At 41.8% G+C, this 24,156-nt stretch overlaps 1 protein-coding gene across 1 annotated transcript in view; it reads right to left on the bottom strand.

Annotated features, from left to right (window-relative positions):
* LOC102913402 (NACHT, LRR and PYD domains-containing protein 2-like) overlaps positions 1–24,156 on the bottom strand; it is a 59,628-nt gene that overhangs the window by 4,684 nt on the left and 30,788 nt on the right. The window contains exons 3-9 of the mRNA XM_076563307.1: positions 14,366–15,020; positions 13,331–14,278; positions 11,009–11,179; positions 8,369–8,533; positions 6,545–6,715; positions 5,349–5,519; positions 1,850–2,020 (exon numbers count right to left, since the gene is read on the bottom strand). Coding sequence (XP_076419422.1) covers positions 1,850–2,020; positions 5,349–5,519; positions 6,545–6,715; positions 8,369–8,533; positions 11,009–11,179; positions 13,331–14,278; positions 14,366–15,020 — 2,452 coding nt within the window. The remainder of the gene's footprint in view (positions 1–1,849; positions 2,021–5,348; positions 5,520–6,544; positions 6,716–8,368; positions 8,534–11,008; positions 11,180–13,330; positions 14,279–14,365; positions 15,021–24,156) is intronic.

Here is a 24,156-nt window from a genome sequence, read left to right as displayed (position 1 = left end):
TCCAAGAAAGCAGGAAAATGGGTATGTTCAATACAGGAAAAAGCATTCCTCCATCTGGAGTTGTCAACTGTGCAGGAGACAGAGACAAGGTACCACAGAAATGATCAAGTGATGTGTGCATACGTGGGCATACACACAGTGTTACCTGTATAGGATACTAGCTCAGGCCATGGGCTAAGTTTAATCCATGATGTCGAATGGGCTCCACATAGCAAGCACTGAGCTCATGGCTTGGCAGGTGTTTAACAATGATAGTTTTTTTTCTTTATCGTGATAGCCATGTTTATAGCAGACAGACATCTTATTTCCTAGAATGCATGAGTGAGATGATGCATAAAGGAGTTAGGGCTGACTGATGTGTAGCAGTTTCCTCAAAGATAAAACATCTTGTCTTAGAGGGAAGTTCATAAACACAGGATGTTAGCAAAGAGGTGAAGCAAGATGCTTTGAGAGGGGTGGTGAATGATTTCATCCTGAAGTTCCTTAAACTCAGAAATAAAGCTCAAAGCTTTAGGGAGCCCCTGGAACTGACAGATATGCTAGGCCCTCTCCCCTCCCTATGCATATATTAGCAGTAAGAGCTGCTAGAGACACCCTCAGACCTGCTGAGCTGCCTGGAAGAGACATCCTCCAACTTGTACCACCTATGCAGGTTTGTAGCACGCTTCAGGTCTCTAGCTTTCTTGAGCTTCTTCCCCTGCTAGGATGTGGCTGTTTTTGAGTCATTTCTGCTTCTGCAAATAACCCCTCACCTATATTCCTGTAACTGACCCCAATAAACCTGCTGGTTCACTGAGTTGGCCTTTGATGGTGTCCTCACTTTGGTCTGTTATCGGTTCCTTTCCTTTCATGATTAGACGATGGTTCCCATCTCCCCAGGAATAGTGACACACAGCAGATGGGTAAGTATTCGTTTCTGCTGGTATGCCAACAGGGTATTTTATGCAATCCAGGGCCACAGCTATGCTAGGCAAGCACTAACCACTGAGCTACACACCTATTCCCCAGAGGGCTGTCAACCACTGATGCCACCATTCTTCTGCCAGCAGGTTTGTGCCACAAATCACACAGTGGCTGCTGGTTCCCTCCCTATAATCCTGAAGATGACAATTCAGGGTTCTCACCAGCCTACATTGCAATCATGATGGACTCTTAGAAGTATTGATGCCTCCCCTACTTCCTGGGAATTTAGAGGCATTTCTTGGTTTCTGGGGAAGAGAGATAATATTTTCTTTAGTGATGCAACAACTAGTAAGGAGTTACTTACAGGAGCATGGGCATCTTATCTATGGCCAGCCCTGGTTAAACTCACCAGTATGGGGACACAGACAGACAGACAGACAGACAGACACAGACACACACACACAGACACACACAGACACACACACACACACACACACACACACACACACACACACACACACACACACACTGGAAGTGGGCCGGGTGGTTTGGAGCCACCAAGATGTAGGCTTGGGGATGAAATGAGTTCTCTGCAAAAGCAGCAAGTTATCTTAACTGCCGAGTTATTATTTCTCCATCCCCTTGCCAGGTGATTAAAAAAATACTCAACTTGGGGTGGAGAGAGAGATCTGTGGTTAAGGCCCTTGCTGCTAAGCCTTATGTTCTGGATTTGAACTCAAGATCCCACATGGTGAGAAGAGAGAGAACCAACCCCTTCATGCTGTCCTTTTGATCTCTGTGTCCCAACCATAAGACACACAGACTAAAAATGTGATACAATACTCAACTGACTTGACTCAAGTTCTCTGTATTGCTCCTGAAGGCATCTGCTACACTTGAGAACTCCTTTGAGGTACAGATTACAGTTCAACAAAACATGACTCACCACAGACTTTTCAAGTTACTCTGGGGTTCCTTCAATGCTTCACACAGAAACCTTGTACCTGGGGTTCTGATACAATTCTGCCCCAGATCCAAGTGCTCTAGACTCAATGCCTGGCTGAGCATCTTTGAGAGATGGCGGCAGCCTTCGCTGGTGATGTTACAGGACCACAGTCTGGAAAACCACATGCACAGGGACAAAAATCAGGAACAAAGGAACCCATTAGTTCATTCTGGGATGATACCCTCAAACCACATCCTTCTACCTTGAGCCATGGTTTCAGTTAAGCGTAGAGTTATTGGAATAAGTGAGGACATTAGAATGAAATCATAAAGTGGGTTTCCATATGGGTTTGCAAAAAAAAAATCCTTAGTGTTATTTACTGTCTTGATCCTCTTTTCTGTCCCACTTTCCCATTCCACTTCTATAGAGAGGTTGGAGAGCGAATATGATAAAAATACATTGTGTACATATATGAAATTCTCAAAAAAATAAGAAAATAAAATTAATTGGTATGAGAGGGAACCTCATGTCTGCTACTGTCAACCTAGGCAACTACCTGTGGCTAGTAGAGGGCAAAGACTCAAAGAAGAGAATCTATAACACTTCTTCATTAAATGGATACACAGTTTTCAACTGCCTTTTAAAGACTTATGCTCATAGGTAAATGCAGCTCTCATCCCTCAACAAAGAAAACATTAAAATTATAGTACCTCATGGATGAGGGCATATATCAGTGATAAGTTCCTAGCAGGGTGCCTGTACCCATTAGGTGCTTAATGAATGCTGATAATTGTTATTTCATGGCTGTGTTTGGCTATCTCGGAGGGTAGTGACTTTTCTGTGGTGAATTTTTTTTTGTCAGATAGGGTCTCACTCTGTAGCTTAGGCTGTGATCCACCTGCCTCTTGACTTCCAAATGCTGGTTTACAGGCATATGCCATCATGCCTGGATTGATGATAGTGCCTTCTAACATAATTAGGCTATAAATTCAAGATAGGGCTAGTTAGTAGGTAGGTTCCTCAAGGCTTTGGATCCCAGTGGTTGGGTATTTACACAGTGTATTGTTGGGGAGTTCTTTCCTTCCATCTATCTCTAACCATGAACTCAATATTTCATCACATTTAAGTAACCAAGTAGGCATCATGGCTGCTCATAGGTATAACAAAGATTAAAAATATAGGAAACTCTGACAACTCCCTTTCCTTCTCCCCTCCTCCCTCTCTTTCATGGTGTTGAAAATGGAACCCAGGACCTCGTACACAGATTGCATTATTTCTTTATTTTATTCTTTGGTCAACTTGACAGGAGCTAGAGTCGTCTGGGAAGAAGATACCTCAACTGAGAAAGTGCCTCCACAAGACTGGCTTGTGGGCAAGTCTGGAGGGCATTTCCTTGTCTAATGGTTGATGTGGGAGGGCCCGGCCCACCCTAGGTGGTTTCCATCACGGGCATGTAGTCCTGGGCTGTATAAGAAAGCAAAGTGAGCAAGCCAGTGACAGCACCCTTCCATGGCCTCTACATCAGCTCCTGCCTCCAGGTCCTGCCTCCAGGTCCTGCCTCGACTCTACTTCATGATGGACTACAAAATGTAACAGGAAATGACCTGTCCTCCCCAGGTTGCTTTTTTGTCATGGCATGTATCACAGCAACAGGAAGCGAATGAGAACAAACTGTGCTGGCGGCTCACAATAGAGCCACTGTTTCAGTGCTGCTAGTGACCACTTGGTTATCCAGAATAGCAGGGTTGTCAATCTAAAACAATCTTTGCAGAGTGGCCAGTACAGCCCCATTACTCTTTGGAAATTAATTCTATGAATCTTCTCTTTGCAACAGTCAGAGACCACTGAAGACCACCACAGCCAATCAAAATGCAGAGTTCTGGAGCCCTGTTCTAGTGGGTATATCTTCCGCACACTCCTGCACCTGAGGCTCAGGGAAGAGCACAGAAGAGGTGGGAAATATTCAAAGAGGCAGGGGATCAGGGAGTTTCCTCTGAGATTGTCTCTCCTAGGAATGTCAGAAGCTAAACCCATAAAGTCTCACTAGCACGACTGCCCAAACATGAGCTGAATAAGGGTGATATTAATGGACAGGCAAAACTGGACAGGGAAAAGCCCATGAGGCCTCAACCCTACACAAAGAACAATAGGCAACTGAGAAAAGCTAGGAGCAGGAGAGGTTGTCTATCCCTAGGGACTACCAGTTGGTTGTCCAGTGCCAAATGGTCAGTCCTGAAAACATATCTATAAGTGACATTATATGGTTTCAACTGGTTATGTTTAGGAATATATATATATATATATATATACATATATATATATATATACACATATATATATATGCAGTAACAATTAGTGAAAAGAGTAAATTTAGTTAATTAGTAAATTTAATTAGTAAACAATTAGTGAATTTTCAGGAGAGTGGGAGGGATGTATGGGAAGGTTTGGAGGGAAGAAAGGGAAGAGAAAAATGTTGTAATGATATAATCTCAAAATTAAAAAAATTATATTAAAAAAAGAAAATGGATCCTATAGACTCCAGGATGAATACCAGGGTCATATTGAACTTGTCGACAAGTTGATTCCACCTCTACCCAACCATGTATACTTTGTGTTCCATAGTGTTAAGAAGAGATTTGAAGAGTAAGTCAAGCTGGGCTTGGTGGCACGTAACTCGGGAGTCTAAGGCAGGAGGATTGTTTTGAGTGAGATTCTGTCTCAAAAATACAGAAACAATGTAAGAGCTGGAGGATGGGGGAGAATGCTCTGAAATAGGATCTTCTGGATAAGGCACGGCTGTGGCACACATGAAGTCACAGCACCTGTGGTCACCCACAGAAGACCAGCTCAGCTAAAAATCCTGCATCTATGGGAGAGGGTTCCTGAGGCCCTTCCCCCAGCTAGATATTGGTAGTTGATGGCCGTTGTGAGAGGGAGAGTCACTGTCCTTTGGGAGCTGTCTGCTTATAGGTTGTCCATGCCCCAAATGGATGATCCCACACATGCGTGCATGTTGGCAGTACTAACTGGGCTCAGTGGGTCATACTTTACAAAAAATTAACAGAAGAATAAAAAAAATCCAGGAATGGTGGCACATCCTTAAAACCCAGGTGCTAGGTAGGTGGAGGATCAAGAGGATCCTCTGTATAGAGTGAGTTCAAGGCCAGCCTGAGATATGTAAGACATCATCTCACACAAAAACAAAACGGAAATCAGATTTCTCTCTCAATTCACTATAGAACATTAACATCATATATTCATATTCTAAAATTGTAGGAATAATGATGTCAGGGCTTTACTCATGCTATATATAACTGTCAGCATTAGGATACATCCCCAGCCAATGCCATTTCTTATGTCACTCTTACCTGGAAAGTCATTAGCATATTTCTGGTGGTTAGAATAATCATGAATTACTTTCATATGTATCCTACTTAAGCACATGCGCGCACGCACGCGCACACACACAGCCCCCCAATGTCTGTAGGCAGTGACTTACACCAGGGTCTGTAGTTTACACTCGGGATAGCTTAAGCTTTCACACAGGACTTTCACTCCATTATCTCCAAGAACGTTCTTGGCCAGGTTGAGGTGTGTCAGAGCCTGGCTGACCATCAAAATGGAAGAGATGTCCTTGCAACAGGCTTCAGTGAGGCGACAGTTCTCCAACCTGCATAGGAATCACACACAGGATTGGCTCTCCTAACAACCAGTCTGGGAAGGGAGAGGCTCACAGAGCCCCACCATTTACCTCCTAACTGCTGTCCATGGATAGACTTTAGGAGAAGGAGAATTACTATCCTGACTTGTGTCTCCTCCGCTGAGCCCACCAGGCTTCAACACATAGCTTCAAACTCACAGACTCACAGATGGCCCTGTTTAATCTTGGTGGTCACAAAACAAAATAAATAGGCATAAATGAGAGAGATTGGTCAGGAGGATAGACTGGGAGGTGGGCATGAGAGTGTCAGTATGCATGGTACACGTGTATTTTCAAAACTGTAAAAAAAAATCCCACCTAAACAAAACCCTCCAAATCAAACCAAACAAAAAATCATACAAGCTATTAAAATGGAAGAGGACATTTTCAGCTGACTCCAGAAGGTAAAATCCTCAGGTTCTTGTTGATTCCATCACACAGTCGTGATCATATGAGGGATTTAGAATGAAGAACACAATCATAAGACCTTCATAAGACAAGCCAGCCAAAATCCGAGCCTGGATGAGGGAGGGGCTCATGTTTCCACCCCACAGCTGAGGAGCTTTTAGCAGTTGATGGATGCTGGGGGGAGGATGAGTCAAATTTTCTTCAGGGATGTGGTTCCTGAGAGGTGACCCATGCTCTAGTAGATTGTACAACTCCAGTGTACAGTAAATAAACTCAGTGGGTTTAAGCAAAGAGCACGTGAAGTTAGGAGGGAATGGTGACAGGATGGAGGGAATTCAGAGGAGAGAAAAATAGGTAATGAAATTTATCAAATGACATATGTGTATATATATATATATGTATAAAATTCTCAATAAAAGAAGAATGAGAAGAGCAAGATGCTTGATGCAAAGTCAAAAACCCAGAAGCAGGTATCTGCATAGGTGGACTCAAATGGACTGCCTGGTAAGTGTGGTGTCAACCATGTCTCTCCTCTCTACAGCTCAGATTCCAAAGAGATGCTCCACAGGAAGAGAGGAGATACTTACGACACCCTCTGCAGTGTGCTGTTCGGTTGCTTCCAAGTCTTACACATCAGCCTGGCACCCTTGTCCAAGAGTTCATTGTCTGTGAGGTCCAGACATGTTATGGATTGTCTGACTTTGATGGCCTGGAAGAAGTCATCCCATTTCTGAATACCAGTAGGATAAGAACACAGACTGCGGGAGAAATGAGAATGAGTATGTTCTGAATGGTCCAGAGAATGATGTACAATAGCTGCTCTTCCAGTTGAGCAAGTTCAGTAGGTGTATAGTGAGTCAAAGTAAAAGAATAAGTTGCAAGACATCAAATCAGGCTTGTGAAAAGCTAAGAGAAACTGACTGAGGCTAGTTAGGGTGGTCAGATTGTTTCTGATCAAGCCTGCTCTCCTTGGTTGATCTTCCCATGGATAAACTTGAGTTTTCTTTCCCATTGTGGGAATGAATGTTTTACTTCCTAGTTGTTCAAGGGCACAATGTGTATACTCTTGGGCTGTTTTGTGGTCTCCCTCTCTCAGTTGAGTACGAGAATATGGTCTAGTTGCCTAGGTTCACCAAGTTTCATTCTTTCTTACACAATTTTTTTTTTACCTAGCATGCCTTTAATACAGCCCTCATGAAACAGAGGCAGGCAGATCTCCATGGGTTCCAGGCCAGTCTAGTCTACATAGTGAGTTCTAGGCCAGACAGAACTACATGGTGAAATTCTGTCTCAAAATTTTATTCTTTTAATGTTTCATACACACTTATGTCACTATGTGACCTCAAAGTTACAGCCCTCTTAACTCTGTCTAAGTCTCATGCGACAGATTTTTATTATCTCCATTTTTTATGTTGAAAATAAGTTATATCTTTACTTTGAATGTTTAAAGTTGATAACTGAGATATCTGTCACACAGGTAAAAAGTACTAAAGATAACAAAGAGTCTCTCTGAGCCTACACCATAACTATGTAACTAAATTAAATCAAGATATTGGCATGTTATGTAGATTGATATTTACTTCCAAAAATTACATACATTGAACTTACATAGAATTTCCTTTCATTTTAGGTATTAGCTTATTCACTTACAACCAAAAAATAAAAAAAAAATAAAAATTGAGTCTCAAATATTCAAGTCATAGCTTTCCCTCCCAGATAATCCACTCAGGAAAAGAAAAAAAGGGTCATTTGCCAAGGATGGTATTGACAGAAGTTATAATTTGTCTCATGACTTGTTTTACCTCATCTCCAAGTCCTTATGGGATGCATGTTAAGAAGATTTATTCAAATGGGTGAATATCACATACCAGGGAAGGTAGGGGCAAAGTTTGTGGTCTTACATTGTGTTCCTGTTGCTGGTTCAAGTGGTCATGTTAGGATCCACGGATCACAGGATGGGGGTGGTGGTATCACCAGCAGAGAACATCTTAAGGGTGATGCCTGAGGTAGGCTTAGCTAATGCTCTGAAGAAGTCTTTCTTTGTTTGCAAGATAGGGGTCTTCAAGCTTTTGTTCTGAATCATGACCCAAGAAGAATGTAACTACAACCATAAGCAAATGATCTGATAGGGTTGTTACTCAGACTCTATAGAGGTTTCTTGGTCACAGGGTTGTCATATATATTTTTACACACACACACACACACACACACACACACACACACACACACACACACACACACACACACTTTGTCCATCTTCTGGTCCATGTGTCCTAAGTGGTGGTATTTTTTTTTTTGAAGAAAAGCAATCTTTCCTGCCAATTTAGATTTGCTATATAGGAAGACCTGAGATAGTTTTATGTGACCAGACATTTAGGGATGAAGAGACATTTAGGGATGGATAGATATACCTGAGAAACTTAATGTTGCATGCTGGATGTTTCATAACTTCACACAGCGAGGGAAGAATGGTGCTCAGGTTGTCACCTTTCAGGGTCAGATGTGAGAGGGTTTCATAACCATTAAAAATGAGGCACAATTTCTGGTACGCATTGGCTGGGGAAATGTTTTTGAGGCTGAGGAAAAGAATACAGAGAGGAGATAATGAGTGCTGGGGAGATGGCTCAGTAAGAGGCACTTGCCACCAAATCTGTCAATCTCGGTTTGATCCCTGGGACCAACGTGATCAAAGGAAAGAACCAATTCTGGCACGTTGTACCCTGGCCTCCATTTGCGCAGATATAGTCATCACTTGCCTCTCAGCACCATCATAAATAAATGTAACAAAAACTTCTAAAAAGACAAGATTTTGACTTTCTATACCTCTACAATACATAAACAGATACAAAGGGATGCAGTACATTTACATTTTAGCTTTCCCCTACGTTAAACTACCCCATTCTTCAAGGAATTGTTGACAAAAATTGTATTTAAGCCATACAAAATTGTTTTGTTATATGTACACTTTGTGAGATAATTGACCCAACCAAGCCAATTAACAAATCTATCATCTCATGCAGCTACCATTTTTCACTTCATAGCTACAATCCTATACCTCAGAAATGATATAGAAACATGCAGATTTTGGGCAAGATGCTCTTTTTTTGTGCAACCATATTGTATTCCCTCCACAAGATAGATTTTAAAAAGATTTATTTTTAATTCTGTGACGATGTGTGTATGTGTCTGTCTGTGCCTGTGGATGTATGTGGGTATATGCATGTCTGAGTTCAGCTGCCTTCAGAGTCCAGAAGAGGGCATCAGATCCCCTGGGGACAGAGTTATAAAAACAGATGGAACTCAAGGTCATGTTGTGTGAAACAAGCCATTTTCTGTTTTGTGTGGGAGAACATGGGAGATCTCTGCTCTCCTGCCAGGTGTGGCGGCATGGGTCTGTAATCCCAGGACACAGGAGGCAGGGGGATTGTCAGAAGTTTGAAGCCAACTTGATCTACAGAGGAGTTGTGGGAAAGCCAAGGCTACATAGTGAGACTCTGTCTCTAAACCGCCCCCTCCCGCTCACCCCAACTCTTCTCAGCAAAAGTGGGCTATATATTGCTGCTATAGTGACATTACAGCATATGCTACTTTCCAGATCTTACTCACCTCAACTAAAGCTTTGTTTGCATTGACCAACAGTTCTCTTTAGAAACTATCTGAAGTCCTGGTTTCTTTAGTCATTTCCAACATCTACTAAGGGAGAGTTCAGTCACAAGCTCTCTTCCACTCAAAAGCCATCTTTTTTTTTGGATGGGGGTGGAGAATGAAACATCCATTTTTTGAAGTGTTACCAGTGAATACCTTTATACAAATGCCTTGTCCTGTGGAAGACTGTGAGGTGCTCTATTGTATTTAGAGTCAGAGTTCTTCTCCAGTGCCATCTTAGTGGATGAGAGTTCTTATTCTTTTTTATTATTATTATTATTTTATTTTATTTTACAATACTATTCAGTTCTACATAACAGCCACATATTCCCTTGTTCTCTCCCTTCCTGCCCCCCTCCCCTTCCCCCCAGCCCACCCCCATTCCCACCTCGAGGAGAGTTCTTATTCTTATACACCAAGAAAGAATAATAGGTTTCAGAGAGATGGCTCAGTGGTTAAGAGCACTTGATACTCTGCAGAGTGCCCAACAGGCTGGCTCACACTGTTTGTTACTCTAGTTCCAGGGGATCCAATGTCCTTTTCTGATCTCCAATTGGCACCAGGAATGTACATGGTGTGTATACATACACGCAGAGAAAAACTCATACATGTCAAATTAAAGAAATTTCCCTGAAACCCTTGTGACTCACACCTTTCTAGATTTAAACCTTCTAGGCACACAATCCACAGCTGAACATTAAGGAAGACAGAAAAGTTTTCCACACTCTGTGCTCATGCATTCAAGCTATATATTTACCTTTCCCCTGTCGATATTTTAACCAGATACCTTTCATTCCAATCTCACTCATTTGCATATATGTTTTTTTTGGGTCATGGATGCACACATCTTGCCCAGTTGACTTTCCATGCTCATGCCTTAAGCACACTGCTCTCTATCTCTCTACATCTGTGGCTTCCAGCCTGTCACAATGCTGCATCCCCTGGGGTACTAGGTGACACCTGAAGACACTGAGATATCTCATAACTGAAGGAAGGAACTGCTGTTGATATCTGGCATGTGGAGGTCAGGGACACTGCTCACCATTTTACAGTGAACAGGCCAACCTTCCTCCCCCCAATAAAGAAACACATACCTCAAGTGCCCACTGAGGTTGGGGGACTCTGTTCTACTTAGAGACCAATGGCTGCCGAAGCAGGACTCAAACTGCCTAGGGATTTTGATTATTTTTCTTATGGTGTATGTGGACATTAAATGTGTATCCTGTATTATACTGAAGTTACTGTAGGATTCTTTTCTAGGTAAAATTAAGGTTAGGGACGCCTAAATACCCTGTATCTTAGGTACCTGGTTAGAGTCCAGGATACAAGTTTGAGGATTTCTTCTATAATGTGAGAGCTTTGGTCATATGCTAGGGGGATCTCTCTGGAGATCTGATCTTACTTACAGCACTTTCTGGAGATGGCAGGGAGCAGAGGACAGTTTGTCACACAGAATCTCCAGTGAGGATCTGCTGAAGAAGCTCTTGCCAATATTCAGAAAGACCAGTTTCTCATTTGAATTAAACAAGTCACAAAAGTCTGTCCAGAAAGCTAGCAGGTGTTGGTTGTCTTGAGACCTACAAAGACAAAGAGGCTTGTTTTCATTTCTTCGTGTATTCATGTGTGCTCACATGCCCCTTGAGATCCTCAGGCACCTTCTACCTTTTGCTTGAGGCAGAATCTTTCATGGGTTTGGCACTTTACCAAGCAGACCAGGCCAGCCGGACATAAGATTCCAGGGATCCACCTGTCATCGCTGAGATTGCAGGCATGCATTACCTATTACCTAGTGCTTTGGTGTGGGCTCTGAGATCTAAACTTAGATCTTTCCACTTGCCTTAAGTGATTTAAGGATTGAGCTCTATAAGGACTGAGCCATCTTCATGGTTTCTACAGAAGTTTTTGCAATTCGTCTTTCACATCAGCATCCAAAGGGATGGTTGTTATGGCATTTCCCCTATACTTTGTTTGACTCCGCTCACCTGCCTGCTAATTTCTGGTCCCCTTTGCTCCCCAATAGTTTCCTTATGTTTCCATGCAACATATATTCTACTGCATGCATTTCTTCCTGTAAGATACCTTTCCATCTCATGATGCCTGGTCTACTTTGCTTCTCTGCTGCTGTGGTTAAACACCATGACCAAAAGCAACTTGTGGAGTAAAGGGTTTATTTGGTTTTTGTCTTCCCCATCATAGTCCATGAACGATGGTGGGAACTCAAGGCAAGAACAGGCCATGCAGGGACACTGCTCACTGTCTTGCTCAATCTGCTTTCTTATACTACTACCCAGGACCCCTAGCTCAGGAATGAAACCACCCACAGTGGGCTGGGACCTCCCACATCATTACCAACCAGAATAAAATGTCTCACAGACTTGTTTACAAGCCAGTCTGATGGAGACAATCCCTTAATTTATGTTCTCTTCTCCTAGGTGACTGCAGTTTGGATTCACTTGAAAAAATTTAATCAGTATAGTCTTTTGTACTTTTATAACCTAACCCTCCACATGTGTATATATACACACATATACAAAAATTAAAATCTAGAATCAGTTTATTAGAGAGAACACAGTATTTGTCTGAAATCTGGCTTCTTGGCTTAGTTTCCAATTCCATCCATTTTCTTGCAACTGTTATGATTTAATTTTTCTTTACAGAACAATGCGCTATAATCATTTGCAGTAACTCAGGCAACTAGGAGACACCAAAAGTGAAGTAAGCTGAACCAGAAGGACAAATATCAAATGTTTTATTATATATAGCAATTTAAAAAAAGACAACATGAATATTGAAATAGTGCTTGAGGCTGAGAAAGGTATGAGGTGACGGCAGGGTAAGGTAGAATGCATGGATTTGAAGATTTATGATTCGTGTGTGAGTGTTTTGCCTACATGTATGTCTACGCACCATGTACATGGCTAGCCCATGGAGATCAAAATAGGACACCAGATTCCCTGGAACTGGAGTTATAGACAATTGTAAGCATCATGAAGACCACGAAAGTGCTGGGGGATTGAACTCAGCTCCTCTGGAAGACCACTTAAGTGCTCTTAACTGTGAAACCATCTCTCCACTGACCTCAGTATACTTTTAATTTCCATCCCCAGGATGACTAATGATGTTACATACTTAGGAAAACTAGGAAAGGACCCATGAGTGGAGGAAACAAAAAGGGAGAGGAAAACAGAGCACATGTAATATGAGGACAGGCAAGATGATTCACTGAGAAAAGCAGCTTCCTGCCGAACCTGATGAATTCAATTTCTAGGATACACACGATTCAAGGAGATAATTGGTTTCCTCTGAGAACAAGCTATCTAGCCTCTGCACACACATATATAGTAAGTCTAATAAAACACATGAGATATAAAAGTGGTAGTAGGATACCCACGAGTGAAAGGGTTTAAACATAGATGGTGGGCAGGGAGATGAGGGGGTACTGGCAGGAAAATCAAGTAAAATTATGACTGTGCCACAAGGAAAGTAATAAAACAATTGCTCACTGAAAGGCAGGAGACCATAGGTCTGAAGATGTTTAAGTTTCAGGCTGGCATCTTTAATCGTACCAGTAGGATTTTATTATTAAGTAGGAAGGCAGGCAAGCATGTATAACATGTTTACCTTGAGCTATAGAGAATGAGAGATTTCAACCTTTTACTACAAAACATTGGATGAGCTGGAGGGTGCAAGCACCATTAAGAAGCCAGAAAGGAAAATAGGGTTCTTACCTTTGATACTGAGCTGTGGACTCCAAAACAGCATCATTTTCTGGGAAGATCCCCTTTGCCACTTGTAGGGACACTGTCTGCAGATTTTGAGAATTCTTGAGGCAAAATGAAGCACTTATGAGGTCCGTGCTGGTTTTCAAATCTAAGGAGATTTCCTCAAAGAGGGCCATGACTTCCTTCACAAGCTCCTTATCTTGAGATTCATAGAGACAAGACAAAATCTGTTGTCGATCTATCAGTAATGGGAAGGGTTTATTTTCCCCCGACTTATACTCCAGGAGTTTCTTCTTGACCCTAATTGATATTTGGAAGTCAAAAAAGGTCCCCAACTTTTGAAGTCGAGTCTCATTCAAGAGTCCAAATACAAATAGTAGCACTCCTGACAGGTTGGGGTTCTTTAATCTTGTTTCCCTAGAAACCAATTTCTGCATACTGTATTTAGAGACACGTTTATCTTCTTTCTCAAGTTCTTGAACAAATATGATGGCAGCCATGAGCTGCTGGACACTGAGGTGGTAGAAGCTGTAGCAGTTGTTCTTCTTCCGATCAACGACATTCCTGCAATCAAAAAAATGCATTATATTCAGGTTCACGTCTAATCTCAACAAGTCTTCTTCACAGATCACAGGCAGCTGTTCCAACAGAGTATCAGCAGCCAGGATACACACTTTCCTGAACGTGCTCGGGACTTGCGTTTTCAAACAGCTTTGGTAGGTTTCTGGTGAGAGGACACTGAAGAGGTAGTTCAGGAACATAGAGGTATGGGTCTGGCACCTCAGAGCAAGGTCTTCCCTCTTCCTCATCCCTTGGTCCAGACAGACGCAGAATATTGAACATGCAGAAGGAAGTGAGGCCATGTGGAAGAGAGCCGCATTGCTTCTCAGTGCATTTAAAGCTCTTAGTGCCATTACATCATCGCTCTCCACCATGTCTTCAGCGCCCTGCTCGGCGGTCGTTGCAACAGAGGCGGTGGCCTGCTGGGCGGTGTCATCACCAGGCTCCCAAATGCCATGTGCCCTGTTGATATACTTCAAATCTTTAAAGAACTTTTGAAAGTATTCCTGCCTCTCCCGTTCCGAGAAGCCCTGAATGTCTACAAGGAAGGGCTGATCTATCATAAGGTGGATTTGCCGTAACGCCTGTGTTCGCGTGGTCACCAGCAGTGTGGCATGGGGGGCCATCTTCCTCTGCAGCAAACTGCTCAGCAGGACAACCGCAGGCTTCTCTGTGTTCCAGTCCCCACAGATGTCATGCATCAGCACTTCGGCTGGGAATTTCAGCTCATCAAAACCATCCACCACAAACAAGAAGTTTTCTCCCATGGCTAGGGACTTCATCACATACTTTCTCCACGAGGGTTTTTCCATGGTGAGGAGCTGTACAAAAGTGCAAGGTCTCATTTCATTAATCTCCCCGCAGTTGATGTAGAAGGCACATGGGAACATCTGGGCCTGCTTGCTCTCTGACCATTGCAGCATTAGCCTATTGACCACTGTGGTTTTGCCAGAATGTGGAGGGCCATGCAACACTATTGCATGAGCAAATGGCATTCCTGCCTTCGGATTACATAGTGTCATGAGGGTCCTGTAGCTCTCAGTCTCTATGTAGAGGCGTTCATTGCATGAAGGCCAGAACCTGTATTTCCATTCATTCAGGTAGTGATCCAACCAGCTCTTTTTATGCTTGTGTTCTTCCCAGCCAATGATGGAGAGAGGAGACAGACAGAACATAGTTGGTTATTGTGAAAAAAATTACCTTGTATAAAGTAGAAAAGGAACATGGGAAACACACCTCTCAAAGACCAACTTCAATCCAAGTCCATTTCAGCAAAATGTGATTCAGAAATCGCTTTTGCAAATGGACTTTCAAAAAGGGTCCAATTTGAAATAATTAAAAAAAAACTTTAATTATGTGTGGTCATGGACACATGAGTGTGGTGCACATAGAAGCCAGGAGAAGGCATTGGATCCCCTGGAGCAGCAGTTACAGGTGGCTGAGAGTGGGCTGATGTGGGTGCTGGGACCCAAACTCAGGTCTTCTGCAAGAACAGTATGCATTTCTTACTGTTGAACTGTCTGTCCAGTTCCTATTTATATTTTAGTCTGATGAAATAAAAAAAAATGGAAATTGCTTTGATGGGAAAGTGACCTCTTTGTTGAGAATGATTCGATTCTCTTTGCCATTTAAAATTCTCGTACAGGGGTTGGGGAGATGGTTCGGTTGGTAGTTTCCCAGCATGAGGACCTGAGTTCAGTCTCTAGCACTTATGCAAAACCAAGCCTATTGGTGTGTGCCTGTCACCTTAGTGCTATGAAGGTTGGGCTTGATGAGCAGACAGCCTAGCCAATCAGAGTTCTGGATCCAGTGGGAGACCTTATCTCAAAGGATAAGGTAGAGAAGGCTAGAGGAAGAAGCCTAACGCCAATTTCTGGCTTCCACATGTATACAATGGGTGAGCTCATGTGTGCACACTCATGCACATACCACACCTCAAACATTCATACATGGATATGTTCACATAAGTACACTGAATATTCCTCTATGCTCATATCATCCTCTTCTTAGTCCTCTTTGTGGCTTGGGACATTTTCTTTTCTATTTTTAATGACAACTAACTTTTCTTCTTCCAAGATCATCTTAGTTTTTCAGGCTTGTGATGTCTCCCCCCCCCATATTTCTAGAACTGCAAATTCTGCTCAAATTGTAAGCTTGGAAGTATAATGGGTAGTTTATAGGGAGTAAAGAGAGTACACAGCTCTCTCACCAAGTCAGATGCCTCTGCTCTGGAGAGTTGTCATAAGACACATTTGCTATATTCAAACTCAGTGTAACCTGAGTGTGGTGTTGCATGGTCATAATTTCATCACTTAGGACGCTGGATAAGATGAACCTCAGCTGATAGCAATTCTAAGGTAACTTGGGCTATACAGATAGTGTTAAAATGCTATAAGAAAACCTCAATGCATAGGATTAAATGGAAATTCCAGTGTTAGAGGTGTGTTTTTCATAAGTTATTGGCCAGTGAGGCTCTAGAGCCTTCCAAATCAGCACAAGTTTATTGCCACTACTCTTGGCTGCTAACCAGAACTAGACATAAGACCCATATACTTTTGTGGCAAGACAAATCACACTGACACTCATCTGGAAACTCACTCTCTGCTTGGAGCTTTCATAGTGTTGGAGAGTATAATGATGTAAGTGTTAGTGGTTTTACCCAGCTGTGGATCCTGCCTGTCATAACAATGCTCTGCCAGGGCAGTGTCAGTGTGCAAATAATGGCATGCAAACCAAATGCTTTCTGATTGGAATTTTAAAATGTTCTAAAATTTTAAATTATGTGTATATGTATGTATCTGAATCTAGTTATTTCCAGATGCCCACATAGGCCAGAGGCATCAGATCCCATGGAGCTGGAGAGATGGTTGTGAGCCAGTAAGATATAGGTGCTGAGAACTGAACTCAGGACCTTTGGTAGAGCAGCAAGTGCTCTTAACAACTAAGCCACTTCTCTATTCCTGCTTTCTGATTGATTTGATACTGTCTCCACCGGAAGAAATTAAAATCTGGTATTATGTTGTAAACCTGGTCAAAGGTCTTTAGCTTGGGAGGACATAGACCTTCATGAGGAAGTTACTGCTGTTATTTGGCTAAATAGACACAATGTGCTTATCAATTGTTTTCTAAACATCTAATCTTGATGCCCAGTTTAGCAATGCCAGTTTGGGTCAGGGAAAACTTTTACAGTTGAGTAGTTGTTACTAAAGCAACATGGAACTGGTCCAAGTGCTGATTGTAAGCATATATTGAATAATCTTCACTAAATGGGACACCTTTTTCCTCTCCTTCGGGGAACAGGGAATAATGAAGAGGAGGAGGCAAAAGAACATAGAAATCAAAGGACAGGTAGTGTCTTCTAAGGTATGACATAACTACTGCATTTAAGTGTAAGAGCTAGTTAGTAATAAGCCTGAGCTAATGGCCATATGGTTCATAAATAATATAAGCCTCAGTGTGTTACTTGGGTCCAAGCAGCTGCAGGACCGGTGGGAGAGAGATATTTGTCCTGACCACAGGCCAGGCAGGACACAAGAAAACTTCCAACTACACCTGCATGTAACAAAACTCCAATTTTTGCCCTAATTTTTCTCATTATCAGGGACCCAGGCAATAAAAAAACCAAGATGGTTATAGAGGAACTTTTTCTTCTGTACAATTCATAAAAGTATTATGCAAAAGGGTGAAAATCAGAAACATTGGACCACGATATGAGATCTGAAATTCTGAGGAGTGCTCATCCTGAAACAGGACATTCATGTCATCACACTCTACCCAAGGATGAGGGACAATTGCAGAGGAGGGACTGGAAGGCCTGGTGGATAACTGACAAGAAAAGTGTTTGTTTGGGGGGCATGATAGAGAAGCTGCATGTGTGAACTCACTGCAGTTTAAACGGCATGTAGGAGTCTTGTGTAATCTCAAGCCAGACAAAATCCCAGCATGGAGGTGTGGCGAGCGAGTTGGAGTCAGCACAAAGTCCCACCCCTAGTTGAGGAACTGTTGGCAATTGAGAGCTCCCAGGGGGAGGATGGGAGAGTCAGTCTTCTTTAAGGGTGTGAACTCTGGTAGGTAGACTATGCTTCAGGGCAGGCTCCATACCTTTGAGTAACTGGTTCAACTCCATGGGTTAAAAAAGAGAATATGAAATTGGGAAGGTGGGGGTAGATCTTGGAACAGTTTGGGGAAAGAGGGTGAATATGATCAAAATACATTATATGAAATTCCCAAAGGATTAATGAAATTATTATTAAAATGTTAAAAAAATAAGACCCTACAAAACTCTGAAGCTGTTGGAGGAGAAGAGGGCAACATCTCAAGATATGGATTCAGATAGTCACTTTCTGGAAGGTGGGTTCAGTTAATTACCCAGTGGTCAGGAAGTAAAGCCAGGACTGACAAAAGGGGCTGCATAAAGTTCAAAAGTTTCTGCAATCAAGGAAACAATCAGATGACCAGTCTACAGAATAGTAGAAGAATCCTTGTTAGCTACACATATAACAAGTAATAATGTTAACAATATACAAATAGAATTCTCTTCAGTGCCACATCTAACCTCTTCACTTAGCCAGACCTCCCATCTCCTTTTCCAGGTTGAGCCTCCATGACCTCTCCATCCATATGCCTTCTCCTTAACCCACAAAATCTAGCCTGGGTCCCACATTTAATGACCCAGCCCAGTCTTGTACCCCCTGCCTAAACTGCAACCAACCTCTAAGGCTCCCTTTAGGATTCCACCAAGACTTGCTCTACCTGCGACCACCCACATGTCTCTTCTATGCCTCATAAAATCTTTACATCCAACCACACATCCCACCTCCTTTGTCAGGATCCAGCCCAATGGGTTTCTCTGACCTCACCTTATCTATACCTTATCCCTAACTCACCATATCTTGCCTGGGTCCAACATCCAGTGCCCTGACTTGTGCCAAAATCCTCCTTACCTATACCCAACCCACAGGCGGCTTCTCCTGCCATATCTAACATCTCTACCCAGCCAGATCTATGCTCACACTCCAGGCTTTAACCAGGAGGCACATCTTGGACATTCTCCCTGTCCTCTCTGTACACCTGACTTCATTCTACTCAAGCAACTTCCAAACTCTAGGTCCAAGATGCCCACTCATTCTCTCCTGCCCTCATCATGAAAATGCCAATGATATGAAAGATCAAACCAGTATCTCCTTCACTATCTCCTAATACCTACTACTCTTGTTGAAATGTTTGCCAGCAAGAGTTACCTAAATGAAGAATATAAAAGAACAATCGTGAATTTCAAAGAATTAAAAAACTTTGTAGAAGACACAAAGAAACTGCTCAATGAAATTAAGGAGAGATAACTTGATAACAAATGCCTGAGTCATTGCCCCCACCCCACAGTGCAAAAGGAATACAAACATAAGGTTGATGGAAATAATTCAGGCAATTTAAGAGGACCCAAGTTGAGATGAAGATGGAATTGAAAAACCCAAAAGATCCCAACTAGGAAATTCAAAGGAAATGCTTACAAGTAGAATGAAATCAACCAAAAGACAGAATATTAGGACTCAAAGATAAAATAGAGAGTCCTAGACCAAATAAGCAAGGGATATGACAAGTTAAAAACACAGAATTAAGGTTAATGATTAAGAAAACAACAGAGTCCCAGAAGCTAGGCTAGCACAAGGTCTTTTAATCTTAATGTTAGGAGAAGTGTTCACAGGTTTTGGTGTGCATCATAGCTGAAACAAAGCTTTAAATAATGACTTAAGGTTAAGATGTTTTTGTTAATGGCTTTGAGATAGAAAATCTTGGGAAACAATTTAAAGTTTAGAAAGGCACACTTTTAATATTTGAGTGAGGAATTCATTGAAGTCAGGGAACAAAAACCATGGCAGCCTGGCTATTGCTATTGCTGACTGATGTACTTTTCTTGTTAGGATGAGTTGGTGATCAAAGGTGATGATTAGTTCCTTGTACCTATTTCTGCTCTCAGCTTCCTGCTATAAAAAACTGTTAATAAATGGGTATGCCCCCTGAAGATCTAAAGTAGAGCTGTTTTTCATATATAAAACTTTAGATTTGTCATTATTTTAAGACTTTTTTAAAGATTACCTTTTGAGATAAGTAATAAAGTAAACAATCCTTTCTTTGTAACCACAAACACAGCCTGCTAGTCAAAGAACTGAGAAAAATATATTGCTTGCTTACACTTTGTTAATTGATAACAAATTGCTTGGCTGTGAATGTATGTGGGTCGTGGGAATAATTTGTTTCTCACCTGTAATATGTAAAATGTTTAACCATGCAAGCAATATGAAAAAATGCTGCTTTTTACTGTATTCATTATAATCATTCACTTAAAAAATAGAATGTAACCACATTGTAATTTTTATATCACTTGAAAGATTTTGCTGGAGTATAGAAGACATAAGAGAAAAAAAGATACCAGGAAGTCGTTAAAAGAACTCATCAAGAAAATGGAAGAAGGGAAAACATCAGGGTAGAAGTAGAGAACAGAAAAATAGAGTAGAACAAGCAACAGAAAGAGTAAAAGGAAGAACTAAACTTTGACCCTCAAGAAAGTCCTTGTGTGTCTGCTTGCCTGTTCAGTAGTAGATGACTCTACATCTTCTCTTCAGTTTTTCTGACCTGCCAAAGGCTTGCCATTCATCAGCACCATAGGTGAGATTCTGACCTGTTGCACTGGTAGGTAGGTGTGTGTGTGTGTGTAGGTGTGTGTGTGTGTGTGTGTGTGTGTGTGTGTGTGTGTGTGTATACACATGCGCTTGTGTGTTTCCCTTTTTTGCTGGCCCCAGAGAATTAAGTTTTACTCCCTCAGATAAATAAGTCAATTGTGTGCTTAGTCTGCTGACCTCATGGCTCCCCTTCAGTTCCTGAGCTGCTAAAGGTTGGTCATTATAGCAGCAGTGGCTCATCCATTAAATATAACAGAAGGGAGAGACACTGCCAGCTGCCGCCATGACCAGCAGCATGTGAAGACACTGGAGCTGGGTGGCAGGCCTCTCAAAGAATAAAGAGTGAGACAGAACGGCGGCGCAGACAAGCAGATGCAGGTGTAGACGGGCCTGGCGGCGGCACCCCACAGAGGTAGATGGGCCTGGCGGCAGCAGCGGCCTACAGGGACATACAGGCCCAGCAGCAGCCGGCAGAGACATACAGGCCAGGTGGTGGCCCACAGAGGTAGACGGGCCCGGCAACAGAGACAAGCAGAGGTAGGTAGGCCCTTGGCGGCAGCCAGCAGAGATACAGGCCTGGCGGCGGCCTGCAGAAGCAGACAGACCCAGCGGCAACTGACAGGGACATACAGGCCCGGCAGCGGATCACAGAGGTAGACAGGCCCGGCGACAGAGACAAACAGACTCAGCTTTGAACAGGGATGCCTCTAACCCTAACTCCCGGGGAAGAAGCTATCTCCGTGGGATGGAACCAGAACGAATCTGAACACTCTGTCTGAGGACAACCCAGGGCCCAGCTGCTGATCCTGTGAAACCCAACAACTTGGAGGTGTTGGTGAGACTACCCCGCTCAGCTGAAACCCATCTGGGAGAGGACTCAGATGCCTACAGTTGGAAGTCTGAAGAAACAAGATCAGCTGAGGAGTGGCAAATGAACAAAACGTGACCTGGGAACACAAAAGAAGGCGCTGCCCAGCCACCAAACCAGATCACCAGAATCATAAGTATATACTTCACCGACTGAGATCAGCTGCCCCTAAAGAAATAGCCCAATAGCACCAATTTAACCAAGAACTCCTACTAAACCAAGACTAAAAATTAGAATAAGAGAGGCACTCTCAGACACAGACACCACCTGCACCACACAGAGGAAGAGATGAGTAGACACCAGTGCAAAAATACAGGCAACAACATAAAGACCTATATGGCAACATCAGAACTTAGTGTTTCTACACCTTCAAGACCTGAACATACCAAGACAGAAGAAACAGAAGAAATCAACCCTAAAAACGACTTTAAGAAGATGATAGAGGCCCTTAAAGAAATAAAACATTCCCTCAAAGAGGAAATAAAAACTTTCCTTAAAGAGGAAATAAAAAACTCCCTTAAAGAGGAAATAAAAACTTCCCTTAAAGAGGAAATGAAAAACTCCATTAAAGAGGAAATAAAAAACTCCCTTAAAGAAATGGAAGAAAAAACGAACAAAAAATGGGAAGAAATCAAAGAAAGCCAAGAAAAAGCAATTAAACAGATGAAAGAAACATTCCAAGATCTGAAAAATGAATTTGAGAGAATAAAGAAAACACATGCTGAGGGATTGCTGGAAATAGAAATCCTGACTAAATAAACAGGAACTACAGAAACAAGCATAATCAACTGATTGCAAGAGATGGAACAGAGAATCTCTGACACTGAAAACACAATAGAGAAAATAGATTCGTCAGTCAAAGAAAACACCAAAGACGAAAAAGTCGTAACACAAAACGTCCAGGAAATTTGGGACCCCATGAAAAGACCAAACCTAAGAATAATAGGGATAGACGAAGGAGAAGAATACCAACTCAAAGGTACAGAAAATATATTCAACAAAATCATAGAAGAAAACTTTCCTAACCTAAAGAAAGAAATACCTATGAAGATACAAGAAGCTTACAGAACACCAAATAGGGTGGATCCAAAAAAGAGTCCCCTCACCACATAATAATCAAAACACTAAACACACAGAACAAAGAAAAAATATTAAGAGCCACAAAGGAAAAAGACCAAGTAACATATAAAGGTAAACCCATCAGAATAACACCAGACTACTCAATAGAGACTATGAAAGCTAGAAGATCATGGACAAATCTCATGCAGACACTAAGAGGCCATGGATGCCAACCCAGACTATTATACCCAGCAAAACTCTCAATCACCATAGGCGGAGTAAACAAAATATTCCAGGATAAAACCAGATTTAATCAATACCTGTTTACAAACCCAGCCCTACAGAAAGCACTAGAAGGGAAAATCCAACCCAAAGAAGCTAAACACATCCATGAAAAATCAAGCAATAGATAATTCCATACCAACATACACCACAGAAGGACAACACAACATAACCACAAAAAATAACAGGAATTAACAATCACTGGTCATTAATATCCATTAATATCAATGCTATCAACTCACCTATAAAAAGACACAGGCTAACATAATGGATAAGAAAAGAGGAGCCATCCATCTGCTGCATACAAGAAACACACCTTAACTTCAAAGACAGACACTACCTCTGAGTAAAGGGCTGGGAAAAGGCTTTCCAAGCAAATGGACCTAAGAAACAAGCTGGTGTAGCTATCCTAATATCTAATAAAATAGACTTCAAACTAAAATCAATCAAAAGAGATCAGGATGGACATTACATATTTATCACAGGAAAAATCCACCAAGATGAAGTCTCGATTCTAAACATTTATGCTCCAAATACAAAAGCACCCACATTCATAAAAGAAACACTACTAAAGTTTAAAACACACATCAAACCCCACACATTAGTAGTTGGAGATTTTAACACACCACTCTCACCAAAAGACAGATCTACCAGACTGAAACTTAACAAAGAAATAAAGGACCTAACAGATGTTATGACTCAAATGGACCTAATAGGTATCTACAGAACATTCCATCCTAACACAAAAGAATATACCTTCTTCTCAGCACCCCATGGAACCTTCTCAAAAATTGACCACATGCTTGGACACAAAACAAATCTCAACAGATACAAAAAAACTGGAATAACCAGTATCTTATTAGACCACCATGCCTTAAAGTTAGACCTCAACAACAACAAAAATTATAGAAAACCCACAAACTCATGGAAACTGAATAATGCCCACCTGAAACATCAATGGGTCAAGGAAGAAATAAAGAAAGAAATTAAAGATTTCCTAGAATTCAATGAAAATGAAAGTACAACATACCCAAACTTATGGGACACTATGAAAGCAGTGTTAAGAGGAAAATTCATAGCTCTAAATGCACACATAAAGAAGATGGAGCAATCCCATACCAACGAATTAACAGCACAACTGAAAGCTCTAGAACAAAAAGAAACAAACTCACCCAGGAGAAATACACACCAGGAAATAATCAAATTGAGGGCTGAAATCAATGAAATAGAAAAGAGAATACAAAAAAATCAGTGAAACAAAGAGTTGATTCTTTGAAAAAAATCAACAAGATAGACAAACCCCTAGCCAAATTAACCAAAAGGCAAAGAGAGAGCACCCAAATTCACAAAATCAGAAATGAAAAGGGAGACATAACAATAGACAA

Source organism: Peromyscus maniculatus, chromosome 1 (genome assembly GCF_049852395.1).
Source record: "Peromyscus maniculatus bairdii isolate BWxNUB_F1_BW_parent chromosome 1, HU_Pman_BW_mat_3.1, whole genome shotgun sequence".
Classification (NCBI taxonomy): Eukaryota; Metazoa; Chordata; class Mammalia; order Rodentia; family Cricetidae; genus Peromyscus; species Peromyscus maniculatus.
Note: the sequence above shows the minus strand (reverse complement) of the source record. Positions and strands in the feature narration are given on the sequence as shown.